At 41.6% G+C, this 17,464-nt stretch overlaps 2 protein-coding genes across 4 annotated transcripts in view; one reads left to right on the top strand and one right to left on the bottom strand.

Annotated features, from left to right (window-relative positions):
* Positions 1 to 17,464, top strand: part of fnbp1l (formin binding protein 1-like) — a 132,077-nt gene that overhangs the window by 66,652 nt on the left and 47,961 nt on the right. The window lies entirely within an intron of this gene.
* The window catches only part of bcar3 (BCAR3 adaptor protein, NSP family member), a 69,267-nt gene that overhangs the window by 25,318 nt on the left and 26,485 nt on the right, over positions 1 to 17,464 (bottom strand). For 2 of the 3 annotated variants that reach the window (XM_068589731.1, XM_068589732.1), the window contains 3 exons: positions 9,710 to 9,905; positions 9,123 to 9,386; positions 3,260 to 3,302 (listed from right to left, as the gene is read on the bottom strand). In XM_068589731.1, coding sequence (XP_068445832.1) covers positions 3,260 to 3,302; positions 9,123 to 9,386; positions 9,710 to 9,905 — 503 coding nt within the window. Of the gene's footprint in view, positions 1 to 3,259; positions 3,303 to 9,122; positions 9,387 to 9,709; positions 9,906 to 17,091; positions 17,267 to 17,464 lie in introns of those variants that run through there. The other variant, XM_068589733.1, reaches the window with a different exon arrangement.

Raw genomic sequence — 17,464 nt, 5'->3', positions numbered from 1 at the left:
ACAACGAAGTGTTGGTTTCTTGAAGATTATAGTTTTTATTCATTATCAGTTGTGTGCAGCCAGCGAGGCATGTTCATTATGTTGAGGATTCGTCGCGCATATTTGACGTAAAAACATTTTTTGTGTAACGTGAACGCCAACTTCTTTCGTGCATGGTGAAATGTACTAAAACAGTTCGATGGTGGTGTTGACTGAGGGGCAAGACTAATAAGTACATCAGTAACAGAAGAACTCGGGTTTTGTGTATTTCCGAGACAGAATGTTAACATATAAAGAACTTAAAAGGGCCGTGTGTAGCCAAGTAACATAACAGTGTTTAACAAGATATTGTGAGGCATTAATGTAAGGGACTTAGTGATATTGATTATTCAATTGAAAAGAGATAATTGATTTACTTATGAGGGTTTTTAAATGTGTGTGCATTAAAGAAAGCTTGCATTTCTAAATCTTTATAATGCATACTTTATTTGAAGGGTTCATTTAAAAGACAGTTACCTAATTCAGCATATTCTATCTCAAGTATTTTTGTAAACTGCACTGCTTGTTTGAGATGACTTGACTGTGTACAGGTTACTTTAAAATGTCACAACTAAAAAGCGTCTTGAGTAGAATAAGTAGCAGTGACAGAGCAGAAAGATGAGCCTAGTGTTGTATAAGAAGCAGTACAGTCTGAAGAGCCTTGACAAAGTGAAAGAGCCCGTACATGAACGTAAAAAAGAAAGTAATTGCAGACAGAAAAACAAGAGCTTCTACTTCGCTTTGACAGTATTTACACTGGAAATCTTTAACTAAGGTGGCTAAGATATCAGTTACAAAACAGGATCCCATTAATATCCTACAAGAACACATTGGCACTATTCAAAGGGAATGATCTGATCTGAATAATGTTTATGAAGAATATCGAAGGATGGACTGAAAAGCTCACGAAATGCACATTCGTCACCAAGATTGTCGTACACAACACACGTCTCAAATTCAAGAAACAGAAAGAACTGATTTGGCCAGATGCAAGCTCTGTATTTACATCTTCCAAGTGTTCGACTACTTCCATTCGGTCCAATGCATCGTCAGTTAAAAGACAAGAAGCCGCTGCTGACTATGCAGCTACCAAAGCTGTATTGAAGATTCATGGCTGAGCAAGAGTGTCACTAAGAGAAACTGCAAAGTTTTTAGTTGAGGTTAAGCAGATAGTTGCGGACCAAGAAGCAGCTGCATTCTTCAAGAAGAGAAGAGACTGAATGTAGAATAGAAAAGGAGATACGAGAAGCTCCGTTATTAAAACAACAGCCAGAAGAGAATGCGGCAAGAAGTTTTTTTTTTTTAGAAGACTTGAAAAGAGAGCTTGGACGTTTAGAGGAGCTAAAAAGACCGGATGCAGCAAGACCAAGGCCTCAAGTCTATGATGGAAGTGAGTTCTAGCCCGACCAAAGACTTACTTACGCCACACAGGTCTGAGCTGCCTACGCTTGAGCAAGCGGTTGATCAGGTGAACCCACGTCGATGGCCGGGTCGCTCTAAACAATGCAAGGCTCACTGCACAGTTCCTGTACTTTTGACTTTCCACAGAATATCACCCTGTGTGTGCGTGCATGGACATCTGTGTGTGTTTTTCATCCACAGTGGTAGTGCAAACACACCTGGAGTACCACAGCTGACAGCAACACTTTCACACATATTATATAATATCTGGGATACAGTAGCTTCATTTGCGGAATACACACACACACACACACACACACACACACACACACACACACACACACTCTCTCTCTCTCTGTTGACATTTTCACACAACCCGAATTTGACCAAAGAAATACACACAAGTACTGTTTGTGCATGTGTGTGTGCAGAGTTGAATGTGTGGAGTGCAGGTTTGAGTCTCTGCGTGCGAGCGTGCACGTGTGTGTGTGTGTGTGTGTGTGTGTGTGTGTGTGTGTGGTTAGCTCCTCCATGTTCTCGTGGGAAGGACTGGGTTTGCTTTTCAGACAGAGGTGTCAGCGTACAAACGTATGAGCTAATAGATGGAAAGGAGTGATGGATGGGAAAGATGGAGAAGAGAGGAGCTCAAGAGTTGGAGAGAAGAGGGAAGTGTCATCTGAATACGAAGTGCACTGTTCAGAGTAGTGAATACTGTTTAAAGGATGGTTGTAGACATGGGTTAGCTTCACTTTGTTAATAAGCGGTCTATGCAGAGGTTTTATTTTGTTTGCATTTAGTTTTTCCTCACATAAGGAGAGAGAGAGTATAAAGCTCGGGGACACTTTCAGTTACAGCACCGGATCAAAAACTGAACTTCTGCAAAAATACATTAACAATAAATTAAATGTATTTCTCGACATGTTATGATATTTCTGGTCTTCTCCTCCGATTTAAATGTTAGTGAAATAACTAAATCTCTATTTAAAACAGGAAATATAATATACAATATTGGATTGCAATATTATTTTTTTTATTTTTTGGGATTTGATTTTCACTACTTTTTAAATCGGTATTCAAAAAGTATTTAGATTTCACATCATTTTTTTTAAGCTGTACCGGGTGAGTATAATGAACACAAATAAGAAATGATGCAAATACATACTGAGAATCTATCTGACGTACATATTGTACGTCAGATAGATGTCACTGTAATAAATGAATGGTGACTTCTCTGTAATCCCCTCTCTTAGAAGGGGCTCAGGTGGTGTGTGTGTGTGTGTGTGTGTGTGTGTGTGTGTGTGTGTGTGGGAATATGATTTACAACCGAGTGACAGCCTAAACACAGTGGCAGACCTATGATTTAACAGGCGTATTATCCTCGTAGCCCAGGGGCAATTGGATGAACGTCTCCCATGAGTGATGTTTACATTGAAGCCTGCAGAAACTGATGAATAGCATTTCACGTCCAGTTTCAGCTCATTCAGTCGCGGTTGGTGACTAAATCCAATCACTTTTCTCAGATGTCTACTAAATGTCTAAAAACTTAATTTAACTAAGCAAAGATTAAAGAAAAAGAGCGTTTAGAGTTGCAGTATTCTCACAACAGAGTGGAATCGTTGTGGTTTTAAAGAACTAGTAGCATTACTTAAACCCCAGCTGTATGCCAGAACCTCCAATACTCCTTCCTGCTATGTAACGAGTAGACTTGCACCAACGACAATGACAATTTACTGAACTAAATAGAAACTTGTGACACATAGAAGGTTGCGTGTGGCAGCCACTGTGGTAGTTTAGTCAGTATAATAAGTAAATAACAAACAGGCACATGTGCCGTTCCTACCTTCACGTAGTCCACGGTGGCGTCCGAGCCGGCAGCGGGCTCCCTGGGGAACACAGACAAAGACATGGTCCTGTTTAGTGAACACATCTTGCTCCTGGACCCCAAACTGCTGGGCGTTGATCTTCGGTTCCTCTCTTCCAATCCTGTTGTAAATAAACGGCTGCGCTGGATGTGTTACGTCCAGGTGGGTTCCCCTCCAGCTCGTGCTGATGCTGCGTCTTTAGTGACCCAAACTCTTTAGGAGATGCTACAGTTGGGCGGAGGTGCGCCACTTTGCTTTCAAAGGTCCAAATGGGTGTCACTGATTATGATAAGTGTCCATGTTAGACATATAAGGTGCAGCTGTACTGAAAAGCTGGCGTACAGTTGACTGGAATGGCAGCGCTGTCCTGATTACAGTTATTTCTCAAAAAGACGGAAGTCGAGTGGAACCAAAGCTTACACAGAACTGCTTTAAATCAGAGTCCCTTTCTTTCTGTGTCCCATTCACAGTCTGTCTTTCCCTCTTTCTTGCTCTCAGTCAGTGGTAAACATGTTCACTCACTGCCTGGTTGACTTGGCCTCCCTCCCTCCATCCCTCCCTCCCTCCCTCTCCCTCTCCCTCTCTCTCTCTCCCTCTCTCTCTCTCTCTCTCTCTCTCTCTCCTCCCCCACTATAACACACATCGCAGCCACACGCCTGCCCTTCAGAGTCCACTGACAATTTCACAGAGAGGTTAGAGCACACACATAAAAACAGCAGCATTTTCTGTCTTTTTTTTCCTTAAATCTTTTCGTAATTTCTTTGATTCCTTCAAATAATCCCAAAACAACCACATTACACAGCAGCTTGTCATCTGTTTCCTGAGCCACCTCTCGCTCCAGTTTAATTGGCCTTTCTTGAACACTTTTGTTTTAAAGTCAGAATACACAGAACATATTTTTAGGCACTTTATTCTTGGCGTTGTGTTTGTTTTGGGCAATATAAGATCCTCAAATTGTGTTCTTTAAAGAATGCCCATATTTATTTCAATTGCTCTCCATCATTGGCTGAAATATGCTGTACTTGAGCATATAAATGTAACTGTGAGTCTTTCTACAGGAGGCTTATAGCCAGGGGCTCAGTGAAAGAGGTAATTAGCTCAAATCCCTGACTATGTTACCAAGGTTGGTAGTTTAAATCCTTTAAGCCTACACTGGTGTTCCCACGGGAATATTAGCACAGTCCATTACTTACCCAACCAAATATGTTTAGCTCTTAGCCCTCTCAGTTTAATGTGGCCCCAAATAATGAGTGGGATTAAATTATGTAACTAAACAGAAGCCTCCATTCAGGACAACGTATGCTCATTATTCATAGACCGTGGAGTGCTTGGGCCTCTCCATCAACCTCAGGGGTCGGCAGCATGATGTCTCTTTGCAGAGCTGAGGACGCTCGGTGTACGGCAACCGGCCCGGTTCCAGGTCTAAACATCCCTAATCCAACATATCCTGACACCCAACATATCCTGACACCCCCCACGGAGTATCAGCATGAATCGTTTTCACGACAAAGGGCGCATCAGTTGATGCTGGCAGAACAACTGTCTGACGGGTCCGGGGGTATCACTATTAGCTTCTGGGAACGTTTTCCCCATCAACAAGTGCTCTACAGACCAGCATCTATTCCACCATGTAGTTTACTTTTTGGTCATTTCCAATGAAGTAGGTATCTGCTACTGCATTCACAAATACAGTCAAATTGATTCATTATGAGAAATGAAACTATTATTTCCATCATCAAATTCATGTTTTCCCTAGTTTTTTTTTGATTTGTTAGTCTCAAAAATATTTGAGAATTAAAATCACAATGTTCCAAGCCTCAGGTGATTTAGATTGAAATGTTTTGTGTTTTTTTTTGTGGCTTATTTTTGTCCTGATACAAGTAGTTTTCTTATATTAGTGGCATAACGTGCTTAAAAAAAGAGGAGGAAAAGGGCAAATGATTGGTGCATCAGTTTTCATTTTGTAATAAGTAAAAGGTGCTCATAGTTCGAGGATGTATGAGACGAATGATGAAGAAAAGGATGAGGTGAACGAAGAGTACAGGATGTTTCTGTGATCTCAAATGAAAATGAGAATCTGACATTCAGTTTGACACTGACCACACTTATTGCGGTTGCTTGTTCTTTGTTGGACTCGGCGGATGGCTGGACCTTTGATTGACCCCCAAAACCTTCACCACCCTGACCACCTGGCCCTTGTAACCCTGTCTGAGGTGGTGCGATGAGAATCCCCACATACCGGACAACACCCATACACTCCTGTAGCTGAATGTGCTACGACTGAGGGAAATTCCCTCTGCTCCTCGTGGAGGTCAAAGGTCGAGCCCACAAACTGAACAGCGAGCCCTGGAGCTGATGGAGATCCCCTGTGTTTAAACCCGGGGTCGTCAAGTGAAGGATGACGTCCACGCCCCGCATCTTAAAGAGTCTACATTCGCCCTGATAACGTGTTGTATGCCCGACCGAAGCCCTAAAACAACTGAAACAAAGTATAGTGAGAGTGAGATACACAAGCTAACCGCAGCTAACTTTGCCTTTTTTTCTGCCCATATTGCTGAAACAGCATCAGACACTGGATTTTTCTGCTTCTGCAACCACAAAAACTGACCTGCGATACAGAGCTCTGAGGACTAAAAGAGTGGAAGCGAGTGAGAAGGGGAAAAAAAACACACACAAGCAGTGAGGGCAGGAGCAGGCTGCACTCGCCACAGTCTTTTTCTGGCTACTGTTGTTCTTTGTGCTTCACCACACAATACTCAGAACGACCACATCTGGCTGTAGCGAGTGACTGCACCATATTTCTGTGTGTGGGAGAGAGCAAGAGAGAGAAAAAGAGCAAAGGAGCGCATGCAGGTCTGCAGGCAGCCTCCAGAGGTCAGTGTGTTTGCATAAAGAAGATGCACAGACTCGGTGCAAACTCTGTATGTATTAGCGTTTAATAGCTTTTCCGATCCACACTATAAACCTCCGTACTGTCACAGTACATTGTTTTGGAAAATGTTTACGCGAACAAGTGAATGTAGAGTACAAAAAGAACATTGTGTAAGGAACTAAAACAAATAGTTTTGGGATTCTAAGATGTCCCTCACCACTTTTTCTCCCAATGACATAAAAAGAAAGTTAATTTCTCCTCACAAGGTTTTGAATTTGTAGGCTGTAGATACTATAAATACTAAAAAAATGTAAAAACTGAGGAGCTGCTCAAAGCAATATTCACCCAAGTTGTCTGACAGGTCATGGAACACACAAGCACATTTTGTATCATATATTAAAGCTTAGTTATGATAAATGATTGCTAATTGACAGGGACGATCTAACGTCACGGTTTGATACATATGCTTTAGTGCAAGTCCTTTTCTCTCAGTACAAACTTATTTTTGTATTGTATGTTTTTTTATACTAACAGGAAAACCTGGACACTATAAAGATTATCATACAATGAATGCTGTAACGTTAGTATGCAGTTTGACATTGGGACACAGAAATATCAGGAATGGAATATAATAATGAAGAAGTATGTTTTCTTTTGTGTATAATCATCTGAAAATGAGATTGTCTGTGTTTGTGTTACCTTGAATGATTGCTACGGTAATCCAGAAGGGGCAAACTAAACTCTTTAGGTAAACCCATTTGCATTTTAGCATCGGCCACCGTAGGAGAAGTTTTATTTGGTTGTAATAGATGCCACTAAATCCTACACACAGCACCTTCATGTAAAATATGTTTTGGGGTTATAAAAAAATCATCAGAAATGAACATTCATTAACATAACGGTCTTTTGCAATTAAAACGAGAATAAAATAAAACAACTATGTAAGAAAATCATTGGAGCTGTTGATCTGATGTGATATAAAATAAAAGGAAGTTAATCTAAACACAATCAACCGATAAATGGTTTTGTTTCTTAAGCATCTCATGTTGAGGAAATGAAAAGTCACTCTCTTCCTCTCTCATTCCTCTTTGCGCTTCTCCCCCTCCTCCTCCTCTCCTGGTGGTCTGTTGAGCTGCCCACGGAGGTCAACAGAGAGACAAGCTGACCAATCGGAGACTAGTGCAACATAAGGTCAGGGGTCATAGGTCAGCTGGCAGCATGAGCAATGGAAAGTCAAGACCGACCAGTGGTTACGTACTTATACACACTTATGGACAACTCAACTGTGACCTTTGTGTCGTTCCAAAACAGCAACAGTGAGCTGGCAGATATGTTTTGAATTGTATAATGCTTCAGGATGCTTTGACCACATCAGGAAATGTATTATTTAACACATATCATTTAGTTTTTTTCTTACCTACCTACCCACCCATTGACCTACATACCTAACGACCGACCGGCCGACCCTTCTGTCTGTCTGTCTGTCTTCATCCATCCATCCATCCATCCATCCATCTATCTATCTATCTATCTATCTATCTATCTATCTATCTATCTATCTATCTATCTATCTATCTATCTATCTATCTATCTATCTATGTATCTATCTATCTATCTATGTATCTATCTATCTATCTATCTATCTATCTATCTATCTATCTATCTATCTATGTATCTATCTATCTATCTATCTATCTATCTATCTATCTATCTATCTATCTATCTATCTATCTATCTATGTATCTATCTATCTATCTATGTATCTATCTATCTATCTATCTATCTATCTATCTATCTATCTATCTATCTATCTATCTATCTATCTATCTATCTATCTGGGTTTTAGTGGGTTAATTAAATTATGACAAAGTGCTGCCCTTTGAACTTCAGGCTGCTTGAAGTCAGGCCAACATTAGCTCATAGAGAAGAACACCCACGAGCCAAGAATCAGAAAGCAATCTCTTTTCTCGTGATGCATTTGAGAAGTGAAGGTTAGAAACACACTTGACTCTCATCTTGACATTTCAAAAGTAAGCACAATGCCCATATAACTGCACTAAAAATGAACCAGTGTGAGAGAATGACGCAGTTCATTATTTTGCCACCTGCACGGCTTGAATCTGACCTGGACAAATTGTCCTTCTGTATGTCAGCGGCGTATGAAATGTATCCAGCGTGGAGGCAGAAAAATGGAGAGGGTGTAGACAAAGAGCTCTCAGTAATCTGTGATCTGTCCTGCCACACCCTGACCTACAAAGGTAACCCAACTACTGGGGCCTGCGCTCACACTCACACACAAGCACACACATGCACACATGCACACACACACACACACACACACACACACACACACACACACACACACACACACACACTTAGCTGGCTACATCAGATACTGTCTGTCGTAACTCTACACTAAAGATGGAAAGATGGAAGGACATGATGAGGAATGAGGTGTGCGTGTTTCCTCTGAAGTCTGAACGGCTCTTTACCAACTGGAGGACTCCAAACTCTCCGTCTGAGTCTGTTTGAAGAAGCAAGCTACACAATTTGTTCATTATAATTAGTTGACTAGGATTTAGTTAGTCAAACTTTTTTTTTTATGCTGAATGACTTATTTACAAGAATCCTATGAGCACATCGTTAGTAAAAACAAGATTTTAAGTGAGCTTTTGTGTGATTTTTTTTGTGGAAAACTCATCGATAAGTCAGGCCAGAACAGCCCTACTTTTCAGAGCTACCTTTCAATATTTGAATTTGAAAAGTTTTCAGAGGAGTGTAACTTGAATTGTGTCGCCCTTCAGTCGATAATTAAAGATAAAGCAATGCATACAAACAGGTTACTGCACTGACACTGTCTATGAACCGTGACAACAAAATCCCATTTGTAAATATCGTAAAATGCCGTTCTGTTTATGAATAAAGAGAACAACATGGGTATATGTATGTGTGTTTATACATGTGGTTACCTGTAAGCATGACAGTCATCGATGATATTTTGGACCAGCGGAGAGGTCATGGGTTGATGAGCGTGTTGATGAGTGTGTCCAGGGACCAATGATTTCCCCCAAGGTATCTGTTGCGTTTGATTGGCTCTGTGATCCCACGTGTAGTTTCCATGCGTGAGGCTGGCCCCGCCTCTCTTGCGTCGAGGCAGAGTTCCGTGAATGGAGACTGGCTGGTAGGAAGAAGTGGACAGGTCTGATAGGTCGCTGCCCTGCCCTGGAGAGAGACTTGGGGAGGGCAAATGACACAGGGGAAGAGACGAAAAAGAATAAATAAAGCATTGAAGTAAGTTAAAAGAATCTGAGCCTTTGAGAAGACTCTATACTTTTAGATAAAAACCCTTCCAGTTCAGATTTTATCCTCTTTAAACTTTGAACAAGTCGCAACAGGGCATAAATGTGATGCTGTCAAACACTTCATTGAAGGCTTTTGATGCTGCTCACTGTACACTGACTAACATATTAAGCTATTGCACACCGTGTATCCTGCTCACAGTGTTTGTAGACCGGTTTTGATTGTGCTGGGGGCCACTGTTGGTCAGCCAACTCACCCAGGTCTGGAGCTGAGGAGGTCCATGGAGGAGGCGAGGGAGGCCTGAAGCCCTCTGGAGGAGCAGGTGTTGCTGCTGGGGACACCCAGGGAGTTGGAGGGTAGTCCAGGGTGTGCAGGGCCTCCTCCCAGAGAGTGGTGTGCATGGTGGGACCTGGGCAGACTGGCAAAACGCCCCTCTGCCATCATCCTCAACTCTGGAAAGAAACGCAGTATAGAAATGAAAAAATCAGACTTATTGGACTTGAGTCGTGTCAACCAGCACTTTAAAGCTCTGGATTTAAAGAGTTGATCTCAGTCCTTCCACTGAAAAACTACTGTACGTGAAAAGCTTTTTAATAACTTTATTAAGGTGACACATACATAAAGAAAGGCAAGTGAATTAACCTCACAGGGTGTGCTGTAGCCTAAAATACAGTACAATACACAGTTATGTAACCATCGTAAGACAAGAAGGAAAGTTGAAGAGTAATAGTCTCTAAAGCATTTCTGTGAAGACATACAATCTAAAACACATAAACACACACTGAGATGAAATATTATGATTCATGATCCAGTACAACAGGTGCCCCCCCCCCCCCCCTTCCCTTCATCACCATCACAAGGCTCACATACTGCACATCAACATGCAAAACAAAATCTACACCAATTCATGGCCTGAAGGAAATACAGCTTCTGATTACATGACATCAAACCAATAGCTTCAGCTAAGTGATGGTAGTCTGTGTGTGTGTGTGTGTGTGTGTGTGTGTGTGTGTGTGTGTGTGTGTGTGTGTGTGTGTGTGTGTGTGTGTATGGACTGGAATGAAGACTGGAGTTAAACAGATGTTTCAGACAAGTCCAGCAGTTGTAGTTTTTACTTGATGCTTGTCTCAAAGCCAATACAAATTTCACCAGACGATGTGAGAAGAGAAACGGGGGTCTGACCTTCTGCTTCAGTTTCAACAGACTCTGAATGTCACAATGAATGCCTGAAGTTCTTTAAATACCAGCAAGGCACTTTAAGCCAGCTTCTTCTCCAAACTTGTTGACACAAAAGACGTAAACAAGAAGCAACACCAACCGCACACGACTTTCTTCGCTAATGAGCTTTATTTTGTAAGACAGACAGACACGCAGAATGACCAAATGTATGTATATATGTATGTATGTATGTATGTATGTATGTATGTATGTATGTATGTATGTATGTATGTATGTATGTATGTGTGTGTATGTATGTATGTGTGTGTGTGTGTGTATGTGTGTGTGTGTGTGTATGTGTGTGTGTGTGTGTGTGTATGTATGTATGTATGTATGTATGTATGTATGTATGTATGTATGTATGTATGTAGGTATATAAAATGACGAACATAAAAAAGTTTAAGTTTCAGATGGACTGAACAGATCGGTTGGCAGCGATGGAAAACAGTGGCCAGGTTCTTGATGAATTCCCCTGAGATGATGACTGGACAGCACACTATCTATCATCTGCTCTGAATCACTCAGCATGCAGCAGTTAGTCATACTGTACAAACTAAAATACCCTCAGCTAATGGACATGTTGGTAGATGGATGGTACGAGATTTCACAAACACTCCCCGTTTCTAATCTCATCATACCAAAGAATCTGACACTAACAACTACGCTGGTGTTTGTTATTGTGTCTCTATTTGGACAACCTGATCACAATCAGGGAAAGTATAGGCTGCAGAGGAAGTTGTGGGGGCTTGGTTGTGTAGTACTCAGACGCATTGGCCCTGAAGAAGAAGCATGGTTTAGAACCGAACGACGCGGCTCCTGGTTTAAAAATATTTGATTTCAAAGGTAGAAACAGTCTGTCAATGCTGTGAATTAGTTTTTAGCATGTTCATTGAATGCAATAAATTATCTCCTTTTTTAATGAAGTTAAGTGTCATTAGTCATATTCAACCAGAAGAAATTGCTTTTGTCTCAGCAATCAGAGCAAGAAGGCAGAAAAGTCAAACGTTGAGTTGAAGAAAAAACAAACCTTTGCATTAAAAAGTAAAACTAAGGTCCATTCATCAACAGAAGAGTTTAAATATACACAAAGTGTGTGTGTGTGGTGTGTGTGTGTGTGTGTGTGTGTGTGATACATACAGGAAAGACACAAAAGCAATAGAACGTGACAGTTACACATTGCTGTAAGAATATCCCTTAAGCCTCAGGGCCATAATAAAATAGACTGCTTTTTGAGTACAAACATAGCGCTGTAAATGGGTATCCTGCATAGCATGGCCTTGTACTTTAAAATATATCCTGCACACAACAAATGAGGACCATCCAACCCGATTGTACAATGTACAGTGACAAGTCCTATGTTCTGAGCAAAATCTCAAAGCAGCACAATAAAGCGGGTCAAGTAAGGCGAGACAAGCTAATTTGTAAATGGGCTCAGCGTAGCGATACAGGACTGTAACCAACCGGTTACGTGAGGACGGAGAGAAACATGACTTTAATGAATGAAACTGAAAGGAACAGGTATGACATTGGTTTTATTATGCTCGTCTGCTTTCTTGCTTAAAGTCAGATAAGATCATCTTTATCTACATAAATTCGAGCTGGACCAGGACCCGGTAAGCCTAGCCTAGCACAAAGTAAGCTAGCCTACGCCAAAAGAGGAAACATATGCTTTTCAATGGTTCTTACATTGTTCAGTTTCCATGTATATTATAGTTAGTTAGCATGCGAGCTAATAGATACAAGAATCAAAGTGGTTTTGTTTTTCTGTTTTCCAGTAGGCCATTACAAACATTCGATGTGTAAGAAAGGCCCACGCTGCCTTTCTAAGAGGATTACCTTCAATAAAGCCAGGCCTGTTGACTCCACCGCTTTCATTGTGCAAAACTAAAGACTATTGTATGGTGGATCACTGTTTGGTTTACATCTCACGGAGATCGATTAAAACCACAATCTGATAGCGGGACTTCTGACTCATTAAAATGAAATCAGGAGTTCGTAACAATAGATTTACACACTAGTGTCGGTACCATTGTTCATGTAGAACCAGAGAGAAGAAGTCTATTGTATGACACTGTTTCAGAAAGCACGCTAACTCTGGTCTGTCCATTTGTGATTTGAGAGTGCGTTCACATCTCTTACAAACAACCTTTTTTTCCAAGCTGCAGAGAGCACATTAACCAATCAGGTTCTACTTTAGCAAGTTACTTACAATCTGTGAATTGATTAGCAACAGCTGCTGCTGCTGCTGCACTGTTATTCATTTCAACTGGCCAAAGCAACAGATTACATTCAGAGCCCTGCTACCTCAGTTTTAGACAAGGGTCTGTTTTGTAAATACCCCAAAACATGAAGGAGATATACAATATTTCACAAAAGCTCCATAAGGAGCTTCGTGAATACAGAAAACTTAGAATATAAAGTGGAACTAAACCCAACTCCAGCAGGAGGTCACAGAGTCACCAGCTCGGGATGATGAATGTCAATTAAAATGCAAATCGAGGTTTTGGCAAAGGAACAGCTGTCCAGCTCAAGACTCTTCAGTGCAACGAGTAAAGTGAATACACACACGCAAACACACACAAACACATTAAAAGCTGTAAAAGTCCTGCTAAGGCATGCTGGGTCAGAGTGTGGATTCCTCTAAGGGGCAGAACGACTACAGGAGGAGGAGGACCTATTATAAGACCCTCAGGGATGGTCAGCCCTGTGTGTGTGCGTGTGTGTGTTTGTGTGTGTGTGTGTGGGTGTGTGTGTGTGGCTCTGACCATCTGCCAGACACACACCCTCATCTGCAGAAGTGAAAGGACTGACTCTCACTGAGTGAAAACACAGACAGACAACACTTACGCACATGAATACTTTGTAGATTAATCTTATGAATAAATTATTCATGCTAAGAGCTATATAGGAAGTCATTTCCACTTCGAGTAGAGGTGTGAAATTCCTACTCACTCTTCGCCTTTCACCTTTTCTCTCTCCGTCTCACCCATCTACTCCCTCCACACTATTTATTTCACTTGTATCTCTTTATTTAGCCGCCCCACCCCCTCCACACAGACATCCCCTCCTCCTTCTGTCTGTCCATCATGATGTCATGCCTTCTTTCGCCTCCTCACTTTGTCACATTCATTCTATCCTTTGTCCTTCCACCTCTCGTAATAATAGACTTTGCTCTTTTGATTCTCCTCTTTCTCTGTCCCTGCATCATCCTCTCCTCCCTACAGCTGTTCAGCGAACCTGCATCACACACGTACACACACGCGCACACACACACACACACAACAAAACTCACGCTTCCTGCTTTGACCATGTATGTCTTATATGAAGCACTTTTAAGATATGGATCAGCATGGAACTTAAAAGGCAAAGGCACAGGTTTTTCCTTCATGTATAAGACGGGACCAATCAAAGAGCTTAAGAATCAGTTGCTTGCACCGTAATTGTGAGCTGAACTGATGGCAGCAACTACAGTTTGTTCTGTGAATGATTGCAATAACGACCAGAAAAACTGACACAAAGAAATCTTGAGAAATCTAACTTAAAGACATTCTTTCATTATTCCACAAACTACCTTAATTATCCACTAAGGGAGACGGAGGATAACCTGATAACCAGATGGACATTGTGTTTGCCCCAATGTCATATTCAGTCAAATTAGTAGCACAGACGGAGCAGCTGTAAGGAACAGTTCATTTAAAGTTTGTCATAATGATAATAATAATCAGTTATTAGTGTGAATTGACCAAAAAAACAACCATAATAGCTGCTTTCATGTCATTCATATTTTTTTTCTAGCAACAGATACTAAAAAGATGTGGACTATACAACTTAATTGTCTAATATTTGCAGAAATATTGACCAGGCCGGTTGATCAGACTCTTGTGGTCAACAATTTACGAGGTCTGCAACCATGCTTCATAGAGAAGACAATTGAGGGAAAAAACACTCTCAGAATAATCCAACAACCAGCAGCTCTCCCACTAATGGACACCTGGAAACCAATCAGAAGTATTTTCCTTGACCGTGGTACAAAAGACAAAATATTCAGAAGAGATGTTTGCAACAGGATTGAAGACCTTGGGTTGGTAACGCAAGCACACACACACACACACACACACACACACACACACACACACACACACACACACACACACACACACACACACACACACACACACACACACACACACGTACACAAGGCCCTGGGTGGGAAACCAGCGCAGATTAACAGGAAGAGGAAGTGGCAGGATAAACATTTTGACGGCAGCCAGCTCATTAGAAAGGATTACTGCCAATAAAACAAATATCTCTAATGCTTCCTTTCCTCCTTCCCATAATAAACCTAATTATATCTATAATTCAGTCTCACAATGTTGGTGGACACACACGTTCCTGTTTGATGTAATTTCATGTTTTGATGTAATTTCATGTAGGAAGCAGGCTTTGCTGTTAATCCACTGAAGTAGCGCTGTTAACATCTGGCAACATGGGTTACTGTGCATGTAGAGGACTCAGGTTTGACTGAAGGAATATTAAAAGTCCTCTGGTTTACATCATACAAAACACACTCTCAGCAATAATATTAAGTTAAAAACAGCAGCTGTCTCATGTTGCTTTACTGGTCTCTTATTAAGCGTACACACAGTAGGACATCACCAACACCAACATGTTTGGGAATAAGGGGTTTCCTCTGCCAGTCTGAAAGCGTCTTCCGGCTATGGCGCACACACATGCATGCACATGCACACGCATGCACACGCATGCACACACACACACTAGTGCATTAGCAAAACCACCCCTGGCCAGAAGTGAACAATGGGAACAACTGTCACATGACCGCTGTTTAGAGCCAGCCTTTGTTAGAAAGAGAGAGAGAGAGAGGTGTCCTACTGCGCTCTTCTGTGCGTGGGCCCATCAGTGTGTGTGTGAATGTGTGTGTGTGTGTGTGTGTGTGTGTATTATGTGTGCAACATGTTAATGAGGCTTTTATTAAATCCCACAGCCATAGCTGCCATTTGTTACTTCTGAATCTCTCGCCACCTATACCCTCAGTGTGTGTTTATTTCACATGTCTGCAGTGACAGAGTGACCGTGTCTGTGTACAGTCACCGATCATCACACACTCGGCCAGTCACACAGAGAGGAAGCAGTGAGCTGAGTCAGTCGGTGGTAGAAGAAGTATTTAGTTCCATAATTAAGTTAAAACAACAATAACACCATGTAGAAGTAATCTGTTACATTTTACACCTATAATCTTAAATATCTTTAGTCTGTACCTTCTAGATGTGTATTTGCTGTCCTGCAGACCGTCAGATGAGAAGATCAGCAGCACTCTTTTGTCTGAATGCTAAATATGAAGCCACGACCAGCAGGTGATGACAGCACTGCAGGAAGTCAATGGCCTGAATAAGAAATAGTTCCACCACTTGAGTTCCTGTTCAAGCAGCAATTGTCATGTTGACATTTTTGGTTCTTGACTATATTAGACAAGATAGGTTGTCTTTTATTTTATTTTACTTTTGAACCGCTAGCTGGTTCCAGTAGGTTATCATATACTTTGTATGTGTTTAATCGTCGCCTACAACTACACCATTCTGTGTAGTGTGTGTTTTTACAATATCAACACATCAGACACACACACACACACACACATGCACACAGGCGCACACACACACACACACACACACACACACACACACACGCACACACACGTCTACCTCTGTCATCATCCAGTGGGTGGCTAGCTGTTTAAAGCTGTGTTCTCATAACTGAAAGGTCACAGTCATTCAACATGTCAAAGAGTTTCTTGAGAGAGGAGACATTTGACGAGAGCCTCACATTGACTGTTTGGTTTAAATATTGATAACTTATCAGTGGTGTCAAAACCTATCATGCATAATTTCAGTGTTTGACTGAGAGAAATAAACTTCTATGAAAAGCTGTGACCTCAACCTTCAAGGAGCAGACCCCAAACTCACTCGAAAAGAAATTTAAAAAAAAAACACCTTGCCGAAAGCTCTTGATCTTATCTGTCATATTGCATGTAATTATTTCCTGCTGGGGTTTTACACAGTCAGTGCCACCAAACCCAAGAACCACAGTCACACCCAGTGTCTTGGGAAAGCAAACCTATTGCTCAAAAAGTCCCAGAGAAAGTCTTTAAACTCACTGTAAACAATCCAACCAAAGGGGATGGAGAAAGGGACCGCTGGGCGACGAAGAGGAGGCATGAGAGTGTGGTGAAACATGCTTCCACCACAGAGACAGAAAGAAAGTAGCATGTGCTATTTCTAACTTGTAGGGGTGAATGAAAATGCACCCGGAGGAAAAGATGATCATTAAGATAACTGTCTCCACACATTCCTCCACACGTCTACTGTATATATGGACACACACTCACATAAACACAGACTGTCATACCTGTTAGTGTGACCTCCTGCTCCCGACCTTTTCTCTTCTTTTTCTTTTAGATGTATACACTTCTATCAAAGTGATTCCATGCCATAGTTTGTTTGATTGACTTGAGGCGCTGACGGGTTGACCGACTGGAAGCCGACACACTCACGCTCCTTCAGACAGGCAACAACAAGTAGCGCCGCACAATCAGAAGCCCTGCCCTCCTCTTTCTCTCGCTGGGGAGAGATTTGTGAGCACACCCGGCCCCTCCTCTTTGCCCACAGTGCTTGGGAGGAGTTTTCTTTCTTTCTCTTTTAGCTGAGTTGTCTCTTGCCCCCCAACAACCCCCAACTCCTGAACAAAACTCTCTCTGCCCTACTCCTCCTCCTCCTTCTCC

The sequence above is a fragment of the Clinocottus analis genome, unplaced genomic scaffold (genome assembly GCF_023055335.1).
Source record: "Clinocottus analis isolate CAN_PGR_092001 unplaced genomic scaffold, fCliAna1.0.p SCAF_23, whole genome shotgun sequence".
NCBI classification, from domain to species: Eukaryota; Metazoa; Chordata; class Actinopteri; order Perciformes; family Cottidae; genus Clinocottus; species Clinocottus analis.
Note: the sequence above shows the minus strand (reverse complement) of the source record. Positions and strands in the feature narration are given on the sequence as shown.